The sequence below is a fragment of the Meles meles genome, chromosome 6 (genome assembly GCF_922984935.1).
Source record: "Meles meles chromosome 6, mMelMel3.1 paternal haplotype, whole genome shotgun sequence".
Taxonomy (NCBI): domain Eukaryota; kingdom Metazoa; phylum Chordata; class Mammalia; order Carnivora; family Mustelidae; genus Meles; species Meles meles.
In genome coordinates, this window is record NC_060071.1 from 136,838,993 (window position 1) to 136,862,367 (window position 23,375).

Consider the following 23,375-nt stretch of genomic DNA (forward strand, 5'->3'; position numbering starts at 1 on the left):
GTTTAGACACCCTGTCCCCTCACTATGTCCCCCCCCCCCCCCCCCCCCGGGCATCTGTCCTCTGGTTAGAGTTGTGTGAAGCGGAAGACAATTTGGGGCTTATTAGTGTCCCAGGGAGACATGTAACTTGTGTTGCTGGGACCCAAACAGCAAGAGTCTTAGCGGCAAACTCCAGCCGAGAAAAGACTGAGGAATTGTCTCACCTAATTACAGGGAATGGCCCTCTTTGTGTTTGTGATTCGGTACGGTTGTCCGATCGCTTTTGATCGCTTTTCTCCATTTGCTGGCTCAGGCCATGCTGGAATTGTGCTAATTAGAAGAGAAATGGACAGAGTGATCCTGTCAGCCCTGGTTACTGGTGGGGACAAAGCGGAATATTATTCTGAGGCAGTGTTTTGTGAGGGCCCTTCTTCCCGCTCTCATTAGGAGGAAGGGGCCCACAGGAGGGGAAGGTTCTGAATGCCTGGCCTGGCTAATGGAGCATTGGGGTGTTCATGTGCTAATTAACAGGCTCTGCCAGCCCTGGTGCCAACCATGAGCCTCGTGGTTGCACCTGGGGCCACCTGAAGCCCCCAAATGCCCCTGATCATGAAGAAAAAGTGTGGGGCGGAGAGTGGGAAGGCTGGTGGCCTCTTTAGGCAGAGTCGGGGACACAGCCCGCAAGGGCCAGAGAAGCCTCAATAGATAGGAACAGTCAGTTAGAGGCCAGTCAGAACTTACAAACTCGATTTGTAAACCACTGTTTGGGGTGGAGGCTCTAAGGCTCTCCGGGGAAAGAGAAGCCTGTGCAGGGGCCAACTGGTTGGCACAAGACAAAGCAAACAGAAAATGGAGAACGTAACCAAAGTGTTGGAGATGGATTTTGTGTAGAAGTTGAAAGCCGGTAAGGAATCATGTTGTCTGACCCCTGTGACCATCTACCTGGGCCCACCAGCCCATTTCCTCCCTTCCTGGTCTGCCTGTTTCTCTTTTTTGCGAGCCCTTAAACCTGGAGGAAGGAAACGGAAGGGAACAGAGCATCCCCCTGGAAAGGAAATTTCTTGGTTTCATCACAAAGCTCCTATGGAAGTCCAAACACCCTTCAGAAACTGAAAAGGCAATGGATTGACTCACCAGCTCCATTTTCACGGCCCAGAAGACAGGAGCTGCCGCTAGAGAACCACAAACGAGCAGCAGTTCCCAAGTGTCCAGTTAAAAAATATGATAAGTGGGTCACCAAAAGACACAGAAAAATTAACAATGGCATCTTGCTATTAATACAGTTAATAGCCTGTGAACTTTTGGTGCTCTGACAATGGAAGGAAGGCCAGGCGAATCAGCAGAGGCCAACCAAGAATCCGAGACACGGAAGAGAGCGAGAAGCAACAAGACTGCTGGTGAGAAAAGACCTGAATAAGAATCTGAAAACTGTCTCCGGAGCCCTGGTGCTATTCCTCTCAGCCGACAGACGCTTCTGTGAGGAAGGCACTCGGAATGGCAAAGGGAAGGCCAAAGAAACCTGTGGGCAAATCATATATAATTGTTTATTGGAAAAATAATCTCTCAAGATTTAGAGCGGCGCAGTGATGATGCTGTCCCTGCGGAGGCAGCTGGCCGGCCGGGCTTTTCCAGGTCACAGAAATCTACCGCCCACCCAGTTGTTTTCTTGGAAATCAGTGATGAGCCAATGGTGCCAAGCAACTGGCTTTCCTCACATGGAATGTTTCTCTGAAAGGGCATGAGGCTCTGCTCGAGGGCAGGTAAACTATCCGTGGGGGACAGCGATGGCATTCATCTTCTTCTCTAGTTCTAGAGAACTTCTCCTCTTCTTCGCATTCTTCTCTAGTTCTAGAGCGGAGTCCAAAAGGAAGTCACACTAAGGATTTTAGTAGGCAGCAGAGAAACATTTGTTTCCAAACCATCATATTTAACTGGAAGTCTGCAAGCAGGTACGGACCCTTCCAGCTCAAAGAAGACACAGAAGAGTAATTAGATGCATAGGAGAGGAGCTTACAGTTCAGTGGAACAAGAGAGATGCACTCAGACCACTTAAATGTAAGGTGGAGTTGGTAAGAGTCAGAAGGATGGGATATGTAAGTGTTGTAGGAATACAGGGAGAAAGATTGTTTCCAGGTGGTTCATCAGGGGTTTGTAGGAAGGGTAGGTTTGATATGTGCAAAAGAGACCTTCCAGGAACTCAGCATCATGAGCAAAGGTACTTAAGGGAGAAAATGGAACTGTTCAGGTTAACTAGAACAGATTCCATATACTGGAGAGGAGGGGTGATGAGGATTACATGCAGAGTGTTTTAAATGCCAGGATAAGAGACCCAGACTTTATTATTAGACACAAGGAGGTATTAAAGGTTCTTAAGTAATACTTTAGGGAGTTGAGCAGTAATGAGGTTGGATGGCCGGTAGAACAGACTGGAAGCTGGGAGATCAAGTAGTAGATGGTCGTAAAGCCCCGCACCACCCACTATGATATTAAGAGGAAAACAGCAGGTTACTTATCATTATAGTTGCACTTTCTGATGAATCCTTTAAGTATGCAACTTGGCCCTTTGAGGAAAAGAAAAACTCACTCTCCTACGAAAGGGACATTTATTATGACGACACAGAAACCATCAAGTACAAAGCACAGTCCTCTAACACCCTGACGTACACACACATTACACATCCATTTATATTATCAATATAAAAATACATCATTAACATTTCTAAGGATGACAAATACAAAACCAATAAATATCACAATTCTAAAACATCTACTTATGTGAAGTGCTGGTGAATAAGATGACAATAAAAGAAAGGCCAAAGCAGACCAGAAAACCAACTACACAGCCTTGGGTTACAGACCTGAGTTGGTTTTGGGGAGGTATCCTCATATTCTCCATGTATGTCTCAATTTCCCCAAACACTTAAAAGTGCCTGATGTCATCAACTCTCAAAAACCAAGCAAAGGAAAAATTTGACGTTGTGGCACTATTTTTTGCCCTCTCCTTCCCTCCCACTCCAACTGCATTTTGAGAAAAAGGAATGTCGATAATAAGCCTAACTTAAAATCTATGCCTCGCCAGCCTAAATTTCTATATCGCATCCAGGCAGAATCTTTTCTTCCTCACTTACCCATCCTTTGTGACTCGTGTTCAAGTTTTCTCCTTATCAATACGTAAAATCGCGTGGATGGCAAAAATGAGAGAAAAACCCAACATTAGTTCTAGCATGGGAAACAAGGCACAAATGTCAGAAATGGTTAACAGACCAGCTAGCTATTTAACTGAAGAGTGTGGCACCCTAGCACGGACACTCAGGACCAATAGTTTAACCACAACTTTCCTTGTAACCAAACACCCTCAGACAACTACTATGTGGATGTTCTTTGCGTGAAGGTTAGGAAGCCTCATGTACTTCTCGAAACATCAGAGGCTGGGGGCTGGCTTACAAGACAAAATACGGAGAACATGTGTAACCAATTTTACGCATGGGTTAGGTTTTCAGGTTTTAACATAGAGACAGATAACTGGCAAAGAGCTCCATAGGAATTGCATTTAGATCAGGAAATTCTTTTTTTCCGCGTGCGTGCGTGTATTTCTGTTACATTGGTGAAATATCTGCTGTGAGAGGGGACAAGGGGGGGCAAAACACTGCCACCATTCCACAGCACGTTCCTTTCAGGTCAATTAGAGATTCTAGTTTTTAATCAAATGGGAACTCCTGTCAACAATCCCCTTCTCCTACCTTTTCGGCCATACTGACTTTTTTGTGTGGGTCTTTAACCGATTCCTGGAACTCAAAAGTCCTTTCTTTCATCTTTAACTTGGTCTTGAGGTCTAGAACCCAATGCAACCTTGCATGGGCCTTTCACTAGTTACTCCCAGGAGGGACTCGATACGCAGGGATCCCCTTTCCTGGAATCAGAACTGATGGTGGGGAATGAAAGGCACTGGGGAATGGGGATACTGTGAGAGGTACAGAATTGTTAAAGCAGGTATACATGTCAAGAAGACTCTGGCTTCTCCAGCTGGGGATTCTTGGAACCCAATATATAACGGAGAGTTCACAGGTCAGTTCACTGGTCTGTTTCAGAATCTAATTGTTCTCTGGTCTCCTCGCACCATAAATACTTCCTAAGATATCAAGTACAAGCCAAAAGAACCTGTCCAATCAACGTGCCACAACTGACTTTGCCATCACCGAATCAAATCAGGTGTAAGATCCTGGGGCTCCTGCATCACTTTCTGAAACGACAGAGCAGAACTTTGACCTTAAAGAATGATGTGCTCTCTGGAATCACCCACATCCAAGGCTGAGATGGTCAAAGTCTGGAAGCTGACTGAGTAACCGCGCTGATCCTTCTGTTGCGATTCAACAGAGCAAATTCCTCTCTTGCCGCCGAATGTCCTCAGAGGTACAGAGTGCCAGGAGCAGGGGAGAGGGTCAGTCCTGGAGGGGCACCCTCCGGCCTCTCACCAGGAAGCAGAGAGTTGCACATCGTCAGAGCTCCACTGGGAGGGAGGGTGCGGTTCCAGTCCCCAGGACATCCCGTCCACAAGCAGCTGCTACTTCTTGGGTTTCTCCAGAATGTTGAGAAATTTCCCCCGTGTCATCTCTCTGGCTGCAATCACAGCAAGTGGAAGATCAATGAAAACCCACAATCTGCACAAGAGATCTCAGGTAAATATGTTTTAAAAAGGCAAACTAAGTCAAATTGTAAAAACAAATTGCTACCACAACAGACTGAATCACCACTAACCTCCAAAAAGAGGGAAAAACCAACCACCACTGACAATGAAAACTGCAGGAAGCCAGCAACTGCTACAGGGCCGACTGGGGAAGACTGTCATCCCCCACCCCCCGAACAAAATTCCCAGGGAATTCCCCCAAACCAACCAACCTCTCTCTCTCTCTCTCCAGAATGTAACCAAATACTCATGTTCACTACGTCAGGGGGTTTGCTCTTGGAGACTACAACCCAACCAAGATTAGAGTCTTCTCTGGGTTGCTGGTCTCTGGACATTTATAATCTCAGATCAGAATCAGAGATCATTTACCCCATCTCTCAGCAGTGGAAGTCCCTGGATGCTATAATGTAACAGGGTTTATATTCCCTCAGTGCAGCTCATCTGTGGATGGTGTAATAAACTAGGGTTTATAGAGCTTTGGTCTTCTCTCTCTTGGCATTGTCAGTCCTTAGATATTTAATACAGCCAGGCAAGGTTTATGTGTCTTTCTCTGCCTTTCGGCACCATCAATCTTTGAATGCTGTGGTTACAAGAGGGTTTATACAGCTACTTTCCTACATATGAGGCTCCAAAATGAAAGTAAAACATTTCTCAATTACAAGGGCCACTCCAGAAGCCCACTGTTGCAGCTTTCCCGAGCAAACCCGCAGGAAGTGGATGTATTATAACACCCCCTTCATCCTCATGCCGACAAAGTCATCTTCCCAGATCTCATCAATAGATTTAACAGTGCTCAAAGTTTCCAACCGTTGGTCCCAGAGGCCAGGAGTCTCCTGGCACCGTGCAGTGGGCTCACAGCAGGCTGCACCTGTGGCCTCTTAAGAGTATGTTCCCATCCTGGCCAAAGACTGAGATGGCTGGAGAGGCACCTGCAGAATGAGAAGGACCTTTGCTCCACCTCTTTGTGGCTTGACTCAAGTCCAGACCGGGTGCTAGATGAGTGGACTCCCCTCCCCCTCCCTAGTAGCTCCTGGTTCATTTGTACAACAGAGAACTACAATAATACAAACTCTGTAACCACAGGGAAGGTTCTGGTACCTGCAGTCCATATGTTCTTCACCTCTCACAAATTCTGGAGCTCCAACAAAGGGCAAGGAAATCCCACTAACTAGGAATGGAAGCTCCAGTGCTAAGTGCTGCCGCAGGTGCCCACGACCCCACCCGGGCTCAAATCAAAACGACTGTTCCTTTCCCTGGTGGATTCGCACCAAACCCTATACAGACAAAGTTCCGGTATGACTTGCAGTTATCTGTTTACATATGTGTCTTCCTGCCCTAAAGGGTAAGAACTGAGGGTAGAGGCTCATTATTCTTTCTATTGCGAGCACTTAGAGGTAGTATGTGCTAAATAAAAGTTGGCTGGATGAATGATAATATACGAAAAAGATTCCAAGCAGGAACACAATGTCTGTTGCCTTCCTTTGCAGAGACAATAAGACCTGTTAAGGGCCTCGGAGCTTCATTCTCTACATTGTGGGTAGTGGTTGTTTTCCCTAAATTTATCTTGCTTATTTGGCAAGAAAAAGAATTTCCTTTGATGAAAGTAATGCCAGATTAATGGAGAGACAGAGGTAGGACTAACTACTCTAGAAGAAATCCAAACAGGTATTTTTCTTCCCAGGGGAGGTGGCGTGGACTTGTAGATGACACGGAGTCTGAGCTCAGTTTATGTTCCAGCTCTAGCACTTAGCAGCGGGGGGACACCTCGGGCTAGGCAAGATCTATGAGCCTGTTTCTTTACCTGCAAAATGAGTAGCACAAGAATGCCACCGCCCTGGTTTTCTCTTGGCTATTCAGCAACGAACATGCTTGGTAGAGTGGTACCATTAACACACCGCCTTTCAAAGGAGGGTAAGTAGTCTGCTGCTTCTCCCGCACTAGTGTTTCCTGAGTGAATGAGTGAAAGAACTATGAAAAGGGATGCTAACAACCTCAAAAATCCCATTCCTTGGAAGCTTTCCCCTTGGCCTGATCCTCTAGGAACTGACTTAAACTTTTGGCCAGAGTGGGTCTCATCATTTATTTCTGCTGGTTGGGTCTCCTGCCTCCTCTCTGGTGCTGACTAAGGAGTGGCACATCGTATCAAATGATCCCGCAGCATGGCTAGAAGCAGGTACTTTGGAAACCAGACGTGGGTAATCCAAAACTCTGGGTAGAACAGAGCCTTGCTCCAAAAATCCTGGGCCTGGAGGTCTGTATTGATCTTACTAATTACTTCTGCCTGCTTCCCTTCATATCCCCGATTCTTTACTGTTTTTTTCCCCAAATGGGAGAATGACCAATATTTTAAGACATCAAATTTAAAAAGACCCAATCTAGTTGAGGGATCAAAAGGATTTAAAAGGCAAAATAAACCGTTCTTCCAAAGTCTCTCAGTGGCAAGCTCTCCTTGAATTTAACCAATCCTTTTTAACAACCCTTTCCCCACTCAATCATTCCCCCCCGCTCCAACCTAATCTGAGCACACAGAGCTGCAGAAAACCACCGTAAAAGTAGAAGTAATTCAAAGACCTCATCTTCTACATGGGAGGGGAGAAACTTTCCCTACTCGCCAGTCCCATATAGGAGATATACGAATTCGTGACATAGCTGCTCCCTAAAAGAGGGCTGTGCCCTATAAATCACCTCCTAAGCACCAAGCCCTCTTTGTGTGCAGAGAAATTGCTGTGGGTCAGGGGCAGCTTCAGACCTCGAGCCCTCCTGTTCACTTGTTATCAGAGATGTTAACATCTCTGATTAATTCACATAACCCCTTATTTTATTCCTCATTTCTTTATCCTTGCCTTGCTGTTTTGCTGTAGCGCAAGGATTCTTACCGACCCGCGACAGTAATCGCCGCCTGCTAGCCGCACCCCCCTAAACCTAGTGAAATTGTTTAGTGATGCCAACCGCGCTTTTAATTTGCAAGACATCAGACACAGAGGTAATTTATACCAACATCTGTTCATTTTTGACTTCTGAAACAAACTCACACATGCTGCTACAAAATCCCATTAGGAGTAGGGAGACAGCCTTCTGCTACTATTCTGTATTCCTCTTAAACACACACACACACACACACACACACACACACTAGCGCGTGCACTCGCATGCAAGCACATACACACCCCTTCCAGCAGGGTTTTATATGTAAATGTATTTTATGAAAAAACTCCCACCAAGGAATTCAAATCTCTCCAGGGAAGAGCCTTTAGAGATGTCTCTGGCTTGCTTACAGAAGAGAGGAAGACATTTACTCCCTTGCCTCATTCCATCCCTCTTGTTCCCACTAGTTACGACTTGGTGCAATTCTTGCATTAATGGCCCTGGTAAGATTGTATGCTCCCCAGCTTGACACTTCCAGTTCCTCTCTTTTCTCTCTCTCTTTTTTTTCCCCACCATGTGTTAGAAGACAATCTTAGAGATGGCAAGATTGCTGGAGTTTTACCTAGAGTCAGTAAAATTTCTTAACCATTTTCTAGTTCTGGGTTAATCCTCTAGGGTTCTGAGGTTGAATAGGAAGGCAACGCTGCTTCCACATTCTAATAATTATGCCAAGAGGGATCCCCTGGTCATCCGCCACCACAGTATCTGTGTGCAGAAGAGAAGCACGGCCTCCATGCCAAGTCATGATCACAGGCTCTCCTCCGCAATGCAGCCCGTGAACGGAGTTAAGTCACAATACAGACTGTCGCCGTAGGGGGAACATGTCACTTGCTGCAGAGAATGTGGGACAGGAGACCACTTGTACACACTCAAAGACAGCAAATGGAGAAACTACAATCAACTTCCAGGTTTATGCAGTTTCTATGTCCCCCCTTCATCCTTTCCCTAAGGCTGTCGGGTTCACGGCAGCTGTAAATACCAGGTCTACTTAGAGAGGTCAGGGCTGAAGGGAGGTCTCTGTCCTGCTCGCTCCGAAGGTGGTGTGTGGTTTAATACAATCTCCTCTTCGGATTCTCCAATTCCTCCATATACAGTTAGCCTTGCCTCTGGCTCCCTTTCTACAATGACTATCCCCAAACTGCCTTCTCTGCAGTAAATTTTCTTGGTGGCTGGTTGAAAAAGATTCAGTGGTACAGATTGATTTCTCACCAGTGAGGGGATGAGGGATTACCAGAGGCACCCTGGTTAACGAGATTGGGTGCAGACTCTCTCACGAGACCAACCCTCTCTGCCAGGGCTTTGCACCTTTCGCCCATGACATATGGGTTTCATTACAGAAAGATTTTCCAGATTATAACTTTGAAGCAATTGCCTGATAAAATTCTGCTCGGCTTTAATGTAGAGAACAATGTAAAGATTAAGTAACTTTTTAATGAAATGGGAGAAACTCATAATGTTTGGTTTTCAATTCCAATGCAAACTACTTTAAATATTTCTGTGCCTCAACATAATTAAAAACATTAGCAAGATGGAGAAAAGTTACACCAGGCTGTCTTTAGGAGACTCTAATACGACTGGCAGGAAACAAAGGAAATAGCAAAACCCTGCGTAAAGAGCAGGGCTTTGAGCATCAGACCAGCTTGGAGTTGCTTCCCAGCTCCTACATGGACCCTGGACCAATGGAGGCAAGTCACCCAAGACATCTTCCCGAGGTTTGGTTTCCTTTTTTTTTTTTTAAATAAAACTTTTATTATTTTTTTAAAGTGAGGTCTATGCCCAACGTGGGACTCATACTCATGACCTGAGATCAGTTGTGTGCTCTATGACTGAGCCAGCCAGGCGCCCCTTGGTTCCCTCATTGGTTCAAGGTGAAATTAACATAAAGGTCACAAAGGTATTTAGTAAATGCTAGCTTCTGTATAATTATCTTTCTTCCATTTCAAACAAGACGTTTATTTAAGCAAAGAGACGCCTGATGGGATTCATTTCAATCTAGGATTCATTTCTTTTCTTTTTTTAAAAGATTTTATTTATTTATTTGACAGAGACAGTGAGAGAGGGAACACAAGCAGGGGGAATGGGAGAGGGAGAAGCAGCCCCCCCACCGAGCAGGGAGCCAGATGTGGGACCCGATCCCAGGACCCTGAGGATCATAACCAGAGCCGAAGGCAGACACCCAATGACTGAGCCACCCAGGTGCCCCTAGGATTCATTTCTTTTAGAGCAATTGTTTCTATTTAAAGACAAAATGCCCTACATGTAACAGCTACGTACAAAAAAGTTATACAACCGCGCTTGGTTTTATAATGATAAATGAAAAACATTAAAATTCTCCCAAATGAACAAGGTACACAAGGAGTTTTTCTTTTTCTTTTTCTGGTTAAACAGTGAGAGCAGAATAACTTACTGGAATACGAGGTAAGAACTGAATGAGCACACCACTAACGGGGAACGGGGATACCGCCACTGAACCAGTATTGTATCCCACTCCGTGTCCGTTCAATGTCGATCAGAACATAGCACTGGTCATGTTGTTTTTAAAAAGCCATATGCTTGTTTGTATATACACCAGTTACTTTATGTACCATGAAGGAGTGAGGAAGTGGAGAATGAATGAAGAGAGAAATCCGTGCTGCTGGGATCAGGATGTGGCGGGAGCAAATTGCAGTTGCCCGAGAATGGGTCCGTGTGCTCTGTGGGAACTGAGTTTTGGAGTAAACAGCAGGTTCCCTTCGTAGTAGACATTTCCTGTTTGCTGCTGGAACACACGTCAACCGTCTCATCAAACTCTATTTCCAGTCAGTGGTGCAGGTGTGTCTCTTTTGTGACTTGGCTGCCTATCAAAGTGGTGTCTGAGCTGCCCCACTGACAAAGCCCGTCATGCACAAGAGGCCTTCGTGAGACAACCGAGTGGCGTGTGCCTCTGAAATCCCACCACATACCTCTCCCACCCCACCACCTTCAAGTTCCCATGACTACTGCTCTTCGTCTCGACCTCTTCCTTCCTTGCGTTCTTCTCTGGCCAAGGGGAGCCCTGGAGCTCCTCAGCTGCCACTTGGAGAAAGAGGTAACAGGTCCGCTCCGAGACTGCACACAGGCAGTCTTGGGAGTGGCCAAAGGAGATCAAACAATTTCCTTCCTAAAAGATCTCAAGGGGCGCCTGGGTGGCTCAGTGGGTTAAGGCCTCTGCCTTCGGCTCGGGTCATGATCCCAGGGTCCTGGGATCGCGAGCCCCGCATCGGGCTCTCTGCTCTGCAGGGAGCCTGCTTCCTCCTCTCTCTCTGCCTGCTTCTCTGCCTATTTGTGATCTCTGTCTGTCAAATAAATAAATAAGATCTTTTTTTTTTAAGATTTTATTTATTTATTTGACAGACAGGGATCACAAGTAGGCAGAAAGGCAGGTAGAGAAAGAGGAAGGGAAGCAGGCTCCCTGCCGAGCAGAGAGCCCGATGTGGGGCTTGATCCCAGGACCCCGGGATCATGACCCGAGCCGAAGGCAGAGGCTTTAACCCACTGAGCCACTCAGGTGCCCCAATAAATAAAATCTTAAAAAAAAATCTCCAATGCGAAACGAAAGGAGCCAGGAATGACCTGCATCCGTGTAACACGTCTCACCTGGAGACCCACACTTGCCGGAGTAATGTTAGGGACTAGAGGCAGCCGCCTTCCTTAACTCTACCAGCAGCTGCTTCCAGCGAAGAGGAACACATACAACCCTAGTTTAGTTTACATCAGGACTCTCAGAAGCGATTTACTGAGTTAGCTTCATTGAAAGAAATGAAGCCATTGGTTTAAAAAATTACTTTTTTGGTCCTTGCAACCTTGAATGCATTCTAATAACTGTGACAGGAGGGATCTCCAGTCATCACAGTGCGCTGGGCAGGAGAAGCATGAAGGGGGTTGGATGAATGGTTATGTCAGTCACACGAAGTGACCACTCCGTACTAGATATTAGGGAAGATTCCAATACAGGAGAAGCGGCCTTTGAGACGGGCTAGTTGTTCACAGGCTATTTTGGTGCGTTAGAGGAGAGCAAAAGGAAATCGATGTGATTTATAATTCCGTGTTCTCTCTCGCAGGAACGTGGGAAGTCTCCGGTTGCTCTGGCAGAGAGCTGGGGTTCAGCAGAGCAGCTCGCCAGACTGGGATCCTTCCCCACACTCCTGCTCAGACCTCCGCACAACACGTACCAGCAAATGATGGATAATTCAAGTTGAGGACAAAGCACTTCTTCATGCCTCTAATCCAAGAGCAGCTGTGCTAGGGCGGCCATCAAGAACTGAAGGTGCTATGAACTGAGTACCGTGTCGTGCATGAGGAGGGGATTTTGGAGCCTCATTTAGACACTTGGTGGCCCTCAGAAGGTGGTGTAATGGTAACAAAGTCTCCTCAACATTCTCAAAGAACTCATGGGAGAGTTCACGAGCGAGAGTCTCTAGTAGAAATCTGACTTTTCTCTAAATTACCTAGAAGAAGCATTTGAAGGTAAGCAGAACAGCTTTGAGGCTTTTGCCTAAAGTTCTTTGGGCATAAGCATTTCAAGAGGAGACCGAAACATGTATCTGACAAAAGAACAGTCTGGATGCTATATCTGTGACCAAACTATCACTGACTATGAAAATCTTCCTCCTGAGAGCGCTTTTAAAAAAGCCTTTTTTGGGGTTGCACACTTTCCAGATTCTCTTTCTATTGGGTGTCTTGTTTCTCTAACAGGATTTTTTTCTTCCAAAAGGGTGGGGTGCTAAGAACAGTGTTCCCTCCAGGGAATTCAGAGAAGGACAATTTTATATTAAACATTTCCCCCTCAGTTCACAGTAAGGCCCATTTCTGGAGAATGTTTTACCTAAGATGTAATATAAAAAAGAAAAGCCAAGACTCAATGTACAGGTAAACAAATTTGGACAGTCCCAATATGGAAAATAATTTTAATGGCTTTTCATGACAAAAAAGAAAAAAAAAAGGATAGAAATATCCAGCCAACAGATTTATTCTCAGAATATAAAACATCAAGCAAGAACATAAAATATGGGAAGTGTCAGCCATGATGCCTGAAGATTGAAAGCAGAAGTAGAAGAATCTTAATTGTCAGGCATTTGAAAAATGTTGTATTCAGGTGCAAGCCTGTGTTTCTCCCATCAACTCTCCTTGCCCTGCCTTCTTTTAAGAGTAAAACAAGACTAGTTTTCAAATAGCCTTCATCATCCTTCTCCCTACTAAAAAACAAAACAAAACAAAACAAAACAACAACATCAAACCCCTGAAGATTTGGTTCAGGAATGAGAGCTATCGAGTTTTTAATTTGTATTTTGTAACCTTTTCAGAGCACTTCATAGTTTTGCTTGGTTCCCCTTTCAAGAGTAAACTCTACTGAATGAAAGGCAATGAGATCAAGCAATGGATTAATACTCTTGGGGTGAGAACGTATAATAAACACTTAGAAATTTGTGCAGAACACTCGTGCTTCAGGGCATGGGTAGTAATACATGGTGGTGAAACCTTTCTTATGACCAAGGGCTAGTAGCTTCACACAGTCTTAATTTCTTCATCTCTAAAGTGAGTAAAACAATAAATCTATCATGTAAGGTTAAGAAAACAATAACTAGTCAAACTGACTTGATCAATACAAAAATATTTTGCCTCAAGTTAGAGTAATTTATCCATAGGCCACATCCCACTCTCAGGAAAATCAGACCAAGATCACCATATAGATAAATTTCAAATCACCTGGACATTAAGACAACTTTCCCGCTTGGAACATCCCCACTTCAACATGCTGGCAGTAACTAAAGTCTACAGAGGATGAAGGCCCAGTCTTCTTGACCCCTAGGGCAGGGAAAGAGTTACATCCTCACACTGAGAAGCCAATAAAAACCTCTCTTGATTATAATTTAGATAAGAACCATTGGATTGAATAATAATGTCTGAAACTCCCCTAGCTGTTTCACCTTGAGACGTCCATCACTGGGTTAAACATGATGCTAATTGCATTTGGATTGATTAATTTCTCTCACTCCTGTCTATTCGAATAACGCTTAACAAAATAATCATAGCACCCAGAGCCAAATCTTTTCCGTCAAAGGAATGAAGCCATCAGAACAGGCAGAGATGAAAGAAATGAAGATGACCCGTAATTACTGCAACGGTGATATCATTACCATATTATACAAAATGAGTGTGGGGGGGGAGGGGGAGTGGAGGGAGGAGGGGCTGAGATTATTTATTTTTTTTAATGGAACCTTACAATCTAAGAATACAGATTTGACATCAAGTGGAACACACAGAAATACAGAACTTTAAAAAAAATACAAATCTTGCTCATGAAATTACAAAATCCAACACACACTGAGGCTCAAGATACATCACGTGTCTTGGGCTATGAGGAGGTATTATTCACGCCACTAGTTTTTCACTGCCATAACACTTTGTGTATGACTTGCATAGAGATTTAAGATGTTGTCTTCATGCCACAGCATTCCTATAGTTACTGGGGAATATTTCTTTAAGCCAGGAAATAATGCCATTTTATTTTAATATTGTTAGAGGTGGCCTTGTTTGTAACATTAGCATCTGGGTTTTAACTGCTAAACTAGTTCTAGTTTAAGACACCAAAGCAAATGTCTATGAGTCTTTATGCATGATTCACTGGACAATAGTATGGACTTAAATTACTGGCGAGGAAGAATATAATAATAGTTTCCTACTTTCTTATTGCTTGAGATGACCTTTTTAATACTTAGGATATAAAACCAATGACTGCATAGGATTTGAACTTTAGGTCTAAAAACTATCACTTACTAGAAGGTGATCGCAAGTAAATTAGGTAGCCTCTCTGTGCCTCAGTTCCTTCATCTATAAAATGGGGATCACTACTGACCTGACTGAGTTGTAATACTTAAGAGAATACATTTAAGTGCTCAGTAAGTGCTAGTATAAGAAAAAAAACTTTCCCCCAAGATTAATTTTATGGTTACTTATAGAACCCTGAACAATCTGGTTATTTCACTTACTAAAGTTAATTTAAAAAGACACTTTAAAATACCTTTTATATCAGTTTTAACAAATATCTGTGAAGTAAAAAACAAAACAAAAAGTAAACAAAAAGGATACTCAGAAGGTGCATCATTTTAATAGGTTAGAAATATCTGGACGATATTTGTGCTAAAGTACTTTAAACAGAACCATTATTAAATTGAAAACAATAAAAACAGATATTGAAATAATTTCCTTTAGTTTGGACAAGAAGGTCTGTTTTCTTATATAACAAATATTCCCAAATAAAATAATCATATGTATCCTGAAATTATAACCATTCAGTAATAAATAAATTAAACCATTTACTATATTAACTGGTGTTCACCGCTTTCTTTCTGTCTAAGAGGCAATGCAACACAGGAAAAGGGTATGTCTTATCTGGCTTTGGAATTAGGCCTAGATTTGGTCCAAATCCCAGCCCCTTCTCCGAAGTTTCAAAGTCTTGAGCAAGTAATTTACTTTTCTGAGCATCAGTTTTCTGATCTGTAAAACAGGAATTATAAAGTAGGCTTTGCAGAGTCTATGGAATAAAATAATGCAAGAAAATCCTTTATACTGTCTGGCATATAGTAGGGAAGTCAATAAACGGCAGCACTGATCATTTTTATCCTTCATGTCTCAGCTCAGAAGTCACCTTTTCAGAGAGGTCTTCCTGACGACCCTATCCAGAGTGAGTCTTCTTAGTTTATTCTTTCATATCGACCCATTTACTTCCTTCATAGCACTTACCAAAATCTGCAATTACCTTTGTTTATTTACCTTCATGCTCCATGAAGTTCTGTAGAACTTCCCGCTGTATCACCATCAATTAGAACAATGCCAGGCACACAGTAGGCGGCCAACTATGTATCTACTTCATGTATGCAATAACGTATTCATATATCAGGAAAAAGGAACTCTGCTTCCCTTTCAATTCTTGTTTTTTAAACAAGATTTTATTTATTTGAGAGAGAGTAGAGTGAGAGAGAGAGAGAGAGAGAGAGCACAAGCAGGGGTGAGGGGCAGAGGGAGAGGGACAAGCACACTATCCATTGAGCAGGGAGCCCGATGTGGGGCTCCATCCCAGGACCCTGAGATCATGACCTGAGCTGAAGGCAGACGCTTAACCACCTGAGCCACCCAGGCACTCTTTCCTTTTCAATTCTTAGTTAAACACTGTGTACAAGAAATTTTTGTTCTACTAAAACTACATATGCATTTTATCCTTTAACCCAGCAATTCCACTTCTAGGAAGCAATCCTAAAAATACACCAGCAGAAGTATTAAATAGGGCAATCATATTTCCATTCATTTCAGCACTATTTGTAATAACTGATGATTGGAAACAACCCAAATATCTATTTTTATGGAGGGACTCCTTTTGATAGAATTCAGCTATAAAAAGGAATAAAGATACTTATATATTGTTATGGAGAGATCCTCAGGACACACTGTTAAGTGAAAAAAAAAAAAGTAAGGCGCAGAAGACTGTATATAGCATGTAACCTTATGTGGAAAATTAGGAAAGGGGGAAAACACATATGCACTTTTTTCTTTTTAAGATTTTATTTATTTATTTGACAGAGAGATCACAAGTAGGCAGAGAGGCAGGCAGAGAGAGAGAGGAGGAAGCAGGCTCCCTGCGGAGCAGAGAACCGGATGCGGGGCTCAATCCCAGGACCCTGAGATCATGACCTGAGCCGAAGGCAGAGGTTTTAACCCACTGAGCCACCCGGGTGCCCCCACATATGCACTTTTATTTATATTTTCAAAAGATAGGTTTGTTATTAGTTTTACTAATAAAGATGGTTACCTCAGGGATGGAAATGAGAGGGAGAAGAAACGGAGATGGAAGGTAGACACTCTGAATGTACCTTATTTTATATGTTTTTCTTTTCTTTTTTTTTTTAGAGGTGGGGAGGGGCAGAGAGATAATCTTACACAGACTCCATGTCCCAGCATGGATGGAGCACAACATGGGACTCATCTCATGATCCCAAGATCATGACCTGAACCAAAAATCAAGAGTTGGACTCCTAGGCGCCCCCATACATTTTTCTTTGGGATACCATATAAATATTTTATATACTGAAAACAAAATTCATTAATTAGAAAAAAGCAATCTCTAAAAATTGAAATGATTTGAATTTATAAAGTTTGCATAACTATACAGTACAAAAGTTTAAATTATTTTATTATTTTTTTACATCTAATTTTATTTAATTCTAGTATAATTAACTGATTTTAAAAAACATTCTGACTGGGGTGCCTAGGTGGCTCAGTCGGTTAAGCATCTGCCTTAGGATCAGGTCATGATCCCAAGGTTCTGGGATGAAGGCCCACATCCGGCTCCCTGCTGAGCAGGGAGTCTGCTTCTCCCTCTGCCCTGCCGCTCCTCCCCACTTATGCTCTCTTGCTCTCTCTTTGTCTCAAAGAAATAAAATAAAATCTTAAAAAAAAAAAAGACATTCTCATTATACATCCCAAGTATATATGATAAAGGTATAAAAGAAGCGGAGAAATCTTAAACTGTATCCAACAGTCTCGTTGCATGTAATTAACTCTTTTCATGCTAGTTTTACTGTGGTTTAAAGCAAATAATTATGTTAATTATTAGGAAATAACTTCTCAGCATCGAAAGAAAAGAGATATCATCATAAAATCAAATACATCAAATAAAAACCTTATAACATCTTTAGTTTGAACTGGGCATATTGGGAGGAACATAATTTCCTTTTCTCTTTTCAAAAAACCAAACCAGAGCGCCTGGGTGGCTCAGTTGGTTAAGCGTCTGCCTTTGGCTCCGATCATGATTCCAGGGTTCCTGGATAGAGTTCTGCATTGGGCTCCCTGCTCAGCAGGGGAGTCTGCTTTGCCCTCTTCTTCTGCCTTTCCCTGCTCACCCTCTTTCTCTCTCTCCCTCTCTCAAAAAAAAAAAAAAAAAAAAAAAAAATCTTCAAAAAACCAAACGAAACCAAGCAAACCAAAACTTATTTACCAGCCCTATCTATGGGAAAGGCCTAGAAGCAATGACAGCCCAGTAACAATGAATACTGTTAGTACTTGTATTTCTACTAAAAGGGACCAGCGTTCCTTAGAGGAATGAATGAGATTCCAAGTCTGAGGAAGTACATGAACCGCCGCTAACTTGACATGCTGAAAGCAAGAAATTACCAAAAATCACAGCGGTCATGTCAAATGACACAGAAGGCAGCCTGAAGGGATATTCACTCACCAAAGGCAGGACAGTTTTGAGTGTTAGAAAGAATAATGATTATAGTAGATTGAAACACATCAAATATAAACATCCACAATAATTTTTTAAAAGCCCTCATCACTTCAACTCATTTTGTGTTCTGAAAATTGATAAATGAAAGGAGGGGAAAATCTAGCATTTTCCCTGCCATTCCTATCTGGACTGTTTCAGGAAAACCAAACAGTTAGTGATTTATTAGAATCATCAACATCATCATCATCATCATAAAAAGGATCAGACCGATACCACCTAAAACCACTGATCTTCACTGAAACTGGAACAAATGGAAGGGATGTGGTTCCTGATGTGAAGTGGTAGTAACAAGCAAATAGTACCACTTATGAGGCATTCTACTAAAGAGACTGAATCCAAACTCCATTTCTTCTCTAACTTTATCAGATTCCAGGAAATATGGGGGGAAAGAAGTACATGTGGAACACTACCACCAGGATAAAATCATCAAAATTTAAAATGTGGGGTAGAGGACTGGGGCGCCTGGGTGGCTCAGTTGTTTGAGTGACTGCCTTCAGCTCAGGTCCCTGGAGTCCTGGGATCAAGTTCCACATCCCGCTTCCTGCTCCGCGGGGAGTCTGCTTCTCCCACTTTACCTTTCTTCAATCATGCTCTCTCCCTCAAATAAATAAATAAATAAAATTTTTAGAAATAGAATAAAATAAAATGTGGGGTAGAAGACTGAAAAAAAAAGCAAAAAAAAGAAGAAATAAAATGTGGGAAATCCTGCAGGACAAACCCAGTTCTTCAACAATTAAATAGTATGGTGGCAAAAACTTAGAGGAAGTAGGGAGTGTGGTTACAGAGAAGCTTAAGAAACTGAGGATTCGGGGCGCCTGGGTGGCTCAGTGGATTAAGCCGCTGCCTTTGGCTCAGGTCATGATCTCAGGGTCCTGGGATCGAGCCCCGCATCGGGCTCTCTGCTCCGCGGGAGCCTGCTTCCTCCTCTCTCTCTGCTGCCTCTCTGCCTACTTGTGATCTCTCTCTCTGTCAAATAAATAAATAAAATCTTTAAAAAAAAAAAAAAAGAAACTGAGGATTCATGTCAACCAAATACAATGTGTGGGATCTGGTTGCGATTTTGATTCATACAAACTCATTTTATTTTTAAAAATTATTTATTTTAAAGAGAGAGAAAGAGCATGTACATGCGTCGGGTGAAGGGCAGAGGGAGATTCTCTGCCCCTCCCCCTGCACTCTCTCTAAAATAAATAAATAAAATCTTGTGTTTAAAAAAAATTTCTTTTAAATAAAATCTTTAAAGCACAAAATTTTGAGCCAAATTGGACATGGACTATTAGATGTTATTAAGAAATTATTTTATTTTGTTCAGTATATTAATGGTGAGGTTGTTTTGTTTTGTTTTTTAAAGATTTTATTTATTTATTTGACAGACAGAGATCACAAGTAGGCAGAGAGGCAGGCAGAGAGAGAGGGGGAAGCAGACTCCCTGTTGAGCAGAGAGCCCAATGCGGGGCTCGATCCCAGGACCCCGGGATCATGACCTGAGCTGAAGGCAGAGGCTTAACCCACTGAACCACCCAGGCGCCCCATTGGTGGGTTTTTTTTTTTTTTTAAGATTTTATTTATTTGAGAAAGAAAGAGAGCACAGAGCAGGCTTGGGAGGTCAGAGGGAGTGGGAGAACCAGATGCCGCACTGAGCAGGGAGCCCAACTTGAGGCTTGATCCGCAGACCCGAGGATCATGACCTGAGCTAAAGCAGACGCTTAACTGCTAACCCACTGAGCCACTCAGGCACCTCAATGGTGTCGTTTTTTGTTTTTTGTTTTTTCCTTATTTATTTATTTATTTATTTTTAAAAGATTTTATTTATTTATTTGACACAGAGATAGAGAGCACAAGTAAGCAGAGCAGTAGGCAGAGGGAGAGAGAAGCAGTTTCTCTGCTGAGCAGGAAGCCGGATGTGGGGCTCGATCCCAGGACCCTGGAACCATGACCTGAGCCGAAGGCAGCTGTTTAACCAACTGAGCCACCCAGGCGCCCCCTTTTTTCTTTCTTTTTTAAAGAAAAAAGCTTTCTTTAAAAAAGAAAGGAAGGAAGAGAGGGAGGGAGGGAACAAAGGGGAGGGGAAGGGAAGAGAAGGGAAGGGAAGGAAGGGAAAGGAAAAGGAAAAGAAAAGAAAAAGGCCTTCTCTGTTAGGATTTCCTTTACAATATTCCAGCCAACAGAGGAATATAACAAACAGCATGATACAAGGGAGTAGGGGTAAAATAAGAATTACTGAAGATGGGGATGTGAGCCCATCATAGCATTCTCTCTACTTTAGTTAGTATTTGCTTGGAAAATCTCCACAATAAAAATATCCTTCTCTGGATACACAGCCTTTTCTCCTTGTCACTACGTATCATAATACAATGAAGAGTAAGCCAGGGAACAGAGACCTGGGTAATTCACTCTGCAGAGGGCTTGGGAATGGATGGCCAGGGAACGCTTTAGAAAGCGGGTGACTTTTCATGTCATGAATGTTTGTCTCTATCGTTAAAGTCTTTGGATGAGGAACAAATTACACATGAACAAGCAATCAAAAGCAGATTATCTATATTTTTAAAGTCTACCAAATCTAACTCAAGTTAAGCCTAATATTAAGGAGCAGCTGCCCTCCAACTTTTCTCTCTCTTAATTATTTAAGAAATCAAACTGACAAATCTACGAGCACGGTTTTCAATTTATTCATAAAATAGCCATGAGAGGTGCTCTCTGGCTCGATACTCTGCTTCTACAAAATCCTCTGGGATGTGGACAGAATGAGTCCTTGGTTACTCATTTATTGAATCTTCTCAGGAAAACCTTTAGAGGCCAGGAGCAAGACTAACTTCAAGCTGTCAATTCCAACAGTTAACAAGTTGCGAAAAGAGATAGCTTAATCTAAACTTTCACTAGTCCAATGAGATTTCAACTAGTTTGCCCTCATACTGTCAACAACTGTGTATACAAATGATGACCTCACCGATCCTACTTCACTTTGAACACCCTCTTACTTCATAGATGATTTACACAATGTAAAACAAATTACTTGTTCTAGCCGATAATTTGATTTTTAATTGTTTGCACTGTGGTTTCACGTACATACGGTTCATGTTCTCAACCTGACCAGACAATAAGTTCATCAATGGATGAGACCTTTTAAGATGATTTCCCTGATGGACTTAGAAAAAATGTACAATATACAGGAGCTATCCAGTAGGCCTTCATTTAAAAAATCTTTTCCCTCTAAAATCATGTAGTAATACATAGGTATGACATTTATTGCCTTATATGACCATGAATTTCTTTTAAAACCACATAACAATCAGGTAAGAACTTGACTGTATGGCATGTCTACTTGGGAAGTAATATGGTAGGTTCATTTTCCTTCCAATTAGAAATAACAGCTAGGGGGCACCTGGGTGGCTCAGTGGGTTAAAGCCTCTGCCTTCGGCTCAGGTCATGATTCCCAGGGTCCTGGGATCGAGCCCCGCATCGGGCTCTCTGCTTGGCAGGGAGCCTGCTTCCCTCCCCCCTCTCTCTGCCTGCCTCTCTGCCTACTTGTGATCTCTGTCTGTCAAAATAAATAAATAAAATCTTAAAAAAAAAAAAAGAAATAGCAGCTAGTTAACCTTCTGAGTCCCCTCCCCCCCAAATACTTGGTTACAATGTTTTTAAATAATCTTATTTACAATATTCATGAATTATTAATTTAAAATGATTAGAACACAAAAATATCTTCAACCAGAAAATTACCATATTACTGTGTATAATAGTGTGCATTACTGAAACTCCAGAGCTTAACCAAAACATAGTTAACATATAATAAACACGTATTAAATGAAAAAAACTTTTGACAGTACAAGTAATAATTTAGTATCTTAAAAACAATTTTTGGGTAGGGCCACCTTGCTGGGTCAGTCAGAAGAGCATAAGACTCTTGATCTCAGGATCGTGAATTCAAGCCCCACCTGGGGTGTAGAGATTACTTAAATGAATAAATCTTAAAAAAAAAAAAATTGGGGGCCCCCTGGGTGGCTCAGTGGGTTAAAGCCTCTGCCTTCGGCTCAGGTCATGATCCCAGGGTCCTGGGATCAAGCCCCATGTTGGGCTCTCTGCTCAGTGGGGAGCCTCCATCCTCCTCTCTCTCTGTCTACCTCTCTGCCTACTTGTGATCTCTATCAAATAAATAAATAAAATCTTTTAAAAAATAAAAAAACACAATTTATGGGTAATCAATATAGTTAAATATGATGGGGAAACCCAGATGTCCATTGACATATGAATGGATAAAGAAGATGTGGTATATTTATACAATGGAATATTACGCAGCCATCAAAAATGAAATATTGCCACTTGCAATGATATGGATAGAACTAGAGGGCATTATGCTAAGCAAAATAAGTCAATCAGAGAAAGACAATTATCTTATCACTGATATTTGGAATTTAAGAAGCAAGGCAGAGGATCATAGGGGAAGAGAGAAAGAAATGAAACAAGAGAAAACAAGAGAGAGAGACAAACTGTAAGAAACTCTTCATCTTAGGAAACAAACCAAGGGTTGCTGGAGGGGAGGGAAGTAGAAGGGACAGGGTGGCTAAGTGATGGACACTGGAGAGGGTATGCATTGTGGTGAGCACTAGGTGTTATGGAAGACTGATGAATCACAGACGTGTACCCCTAAAACAAATAATACATTATATGTTAATCAACTGAATTTAAATTAAAAATTAATTAATTCAAAAAATACGATGGGGAAATCTGGTTAATTAGATACCATAATGATTAATACTTAAATTTAAAATATTATTTTCATTAATTTTATTTGCATTCAAACCAATATAGAAGTAAAATGAAAAGAAGCATCTTTTTTTTTTTTTTAAAGATTTTATTTATTTGATGGAGAGAGAGCACAAGCAGGGGGAGCGGTAAGCAGAGTGCGAGGGAGAAGCAGGTTCCCCGCAGAGCAGGAAGTCTGACACATGGCTCGATTCCAGGATACCAGAATTAGGACCTGAGCTGAAGACAGATGCTCAACTGACTGAGCCACCCAGGCGCCCCAAAAAGAAGCATCTTTTTTTTTTTTTAATGGAATTTTCAGTATCTTTTTTTTTTTTTAAGATTATTTATTTATTTATTTGACAGAGAGAGATCACAAGTAGGCAGAGAGGCAGGCAGAGAGAGAGGAGGAAGCAGGCTCCCTGCGGAGCAGAGAGCCCGATGCAAGGCTCGATCCCAGGACCCTGAGATCATGACCTGAGCCAAAGGCAGCGGCTTAATCCACTGAGCCACCCAGGCACCCCAAAAAGAAGCATCTTATAGATGCTAGACCCCTGGTTTCAAAACAAGGAGGTTAGAGTTCTGAACTAGTTTCATCAAGCAGTCACCAAGTTCCTACTGTGCGCTCACATATACTCTTATAATTGCAGATGATGAGACCAAAAGAGATCAACCAATCTTCCTCAGAAAACCCCTCCCAGCTTCTGTGGGGACCAAAGTTGGCTCATTAACAGCTTAACTGTG

General features: G+C 42.5%; 1 protein-coding gene across 2 annotated transcripts in view; it reads right to left on the reverse strand.

Moving 5' to 3' along the window:
• Nucleotides 1–2,563: 2,563 nt before the first annotated feature.
• Nucleotides 2,564–23,375, reverse strand: part of LIN52 (lin-52 DREAM MuvB core complex component) — a 122,101-nt gene continuing 101,289 nt past the window's right edge. For both annotated transcript variants that reach the window (XM_046009908.1, XM_046009903.1), the window contains exon 6: nt 2,564–4,596. In XM_046009908.1, the coding sequence (XP_045865864.1) occupies nt 4,541–4,596 (56 nt within the window). In that variant the 3' untranslated portion in view covers nt 2,564–4,540. The remainder of the gene's footprint in view (nt 4,597–23,375) is intronic.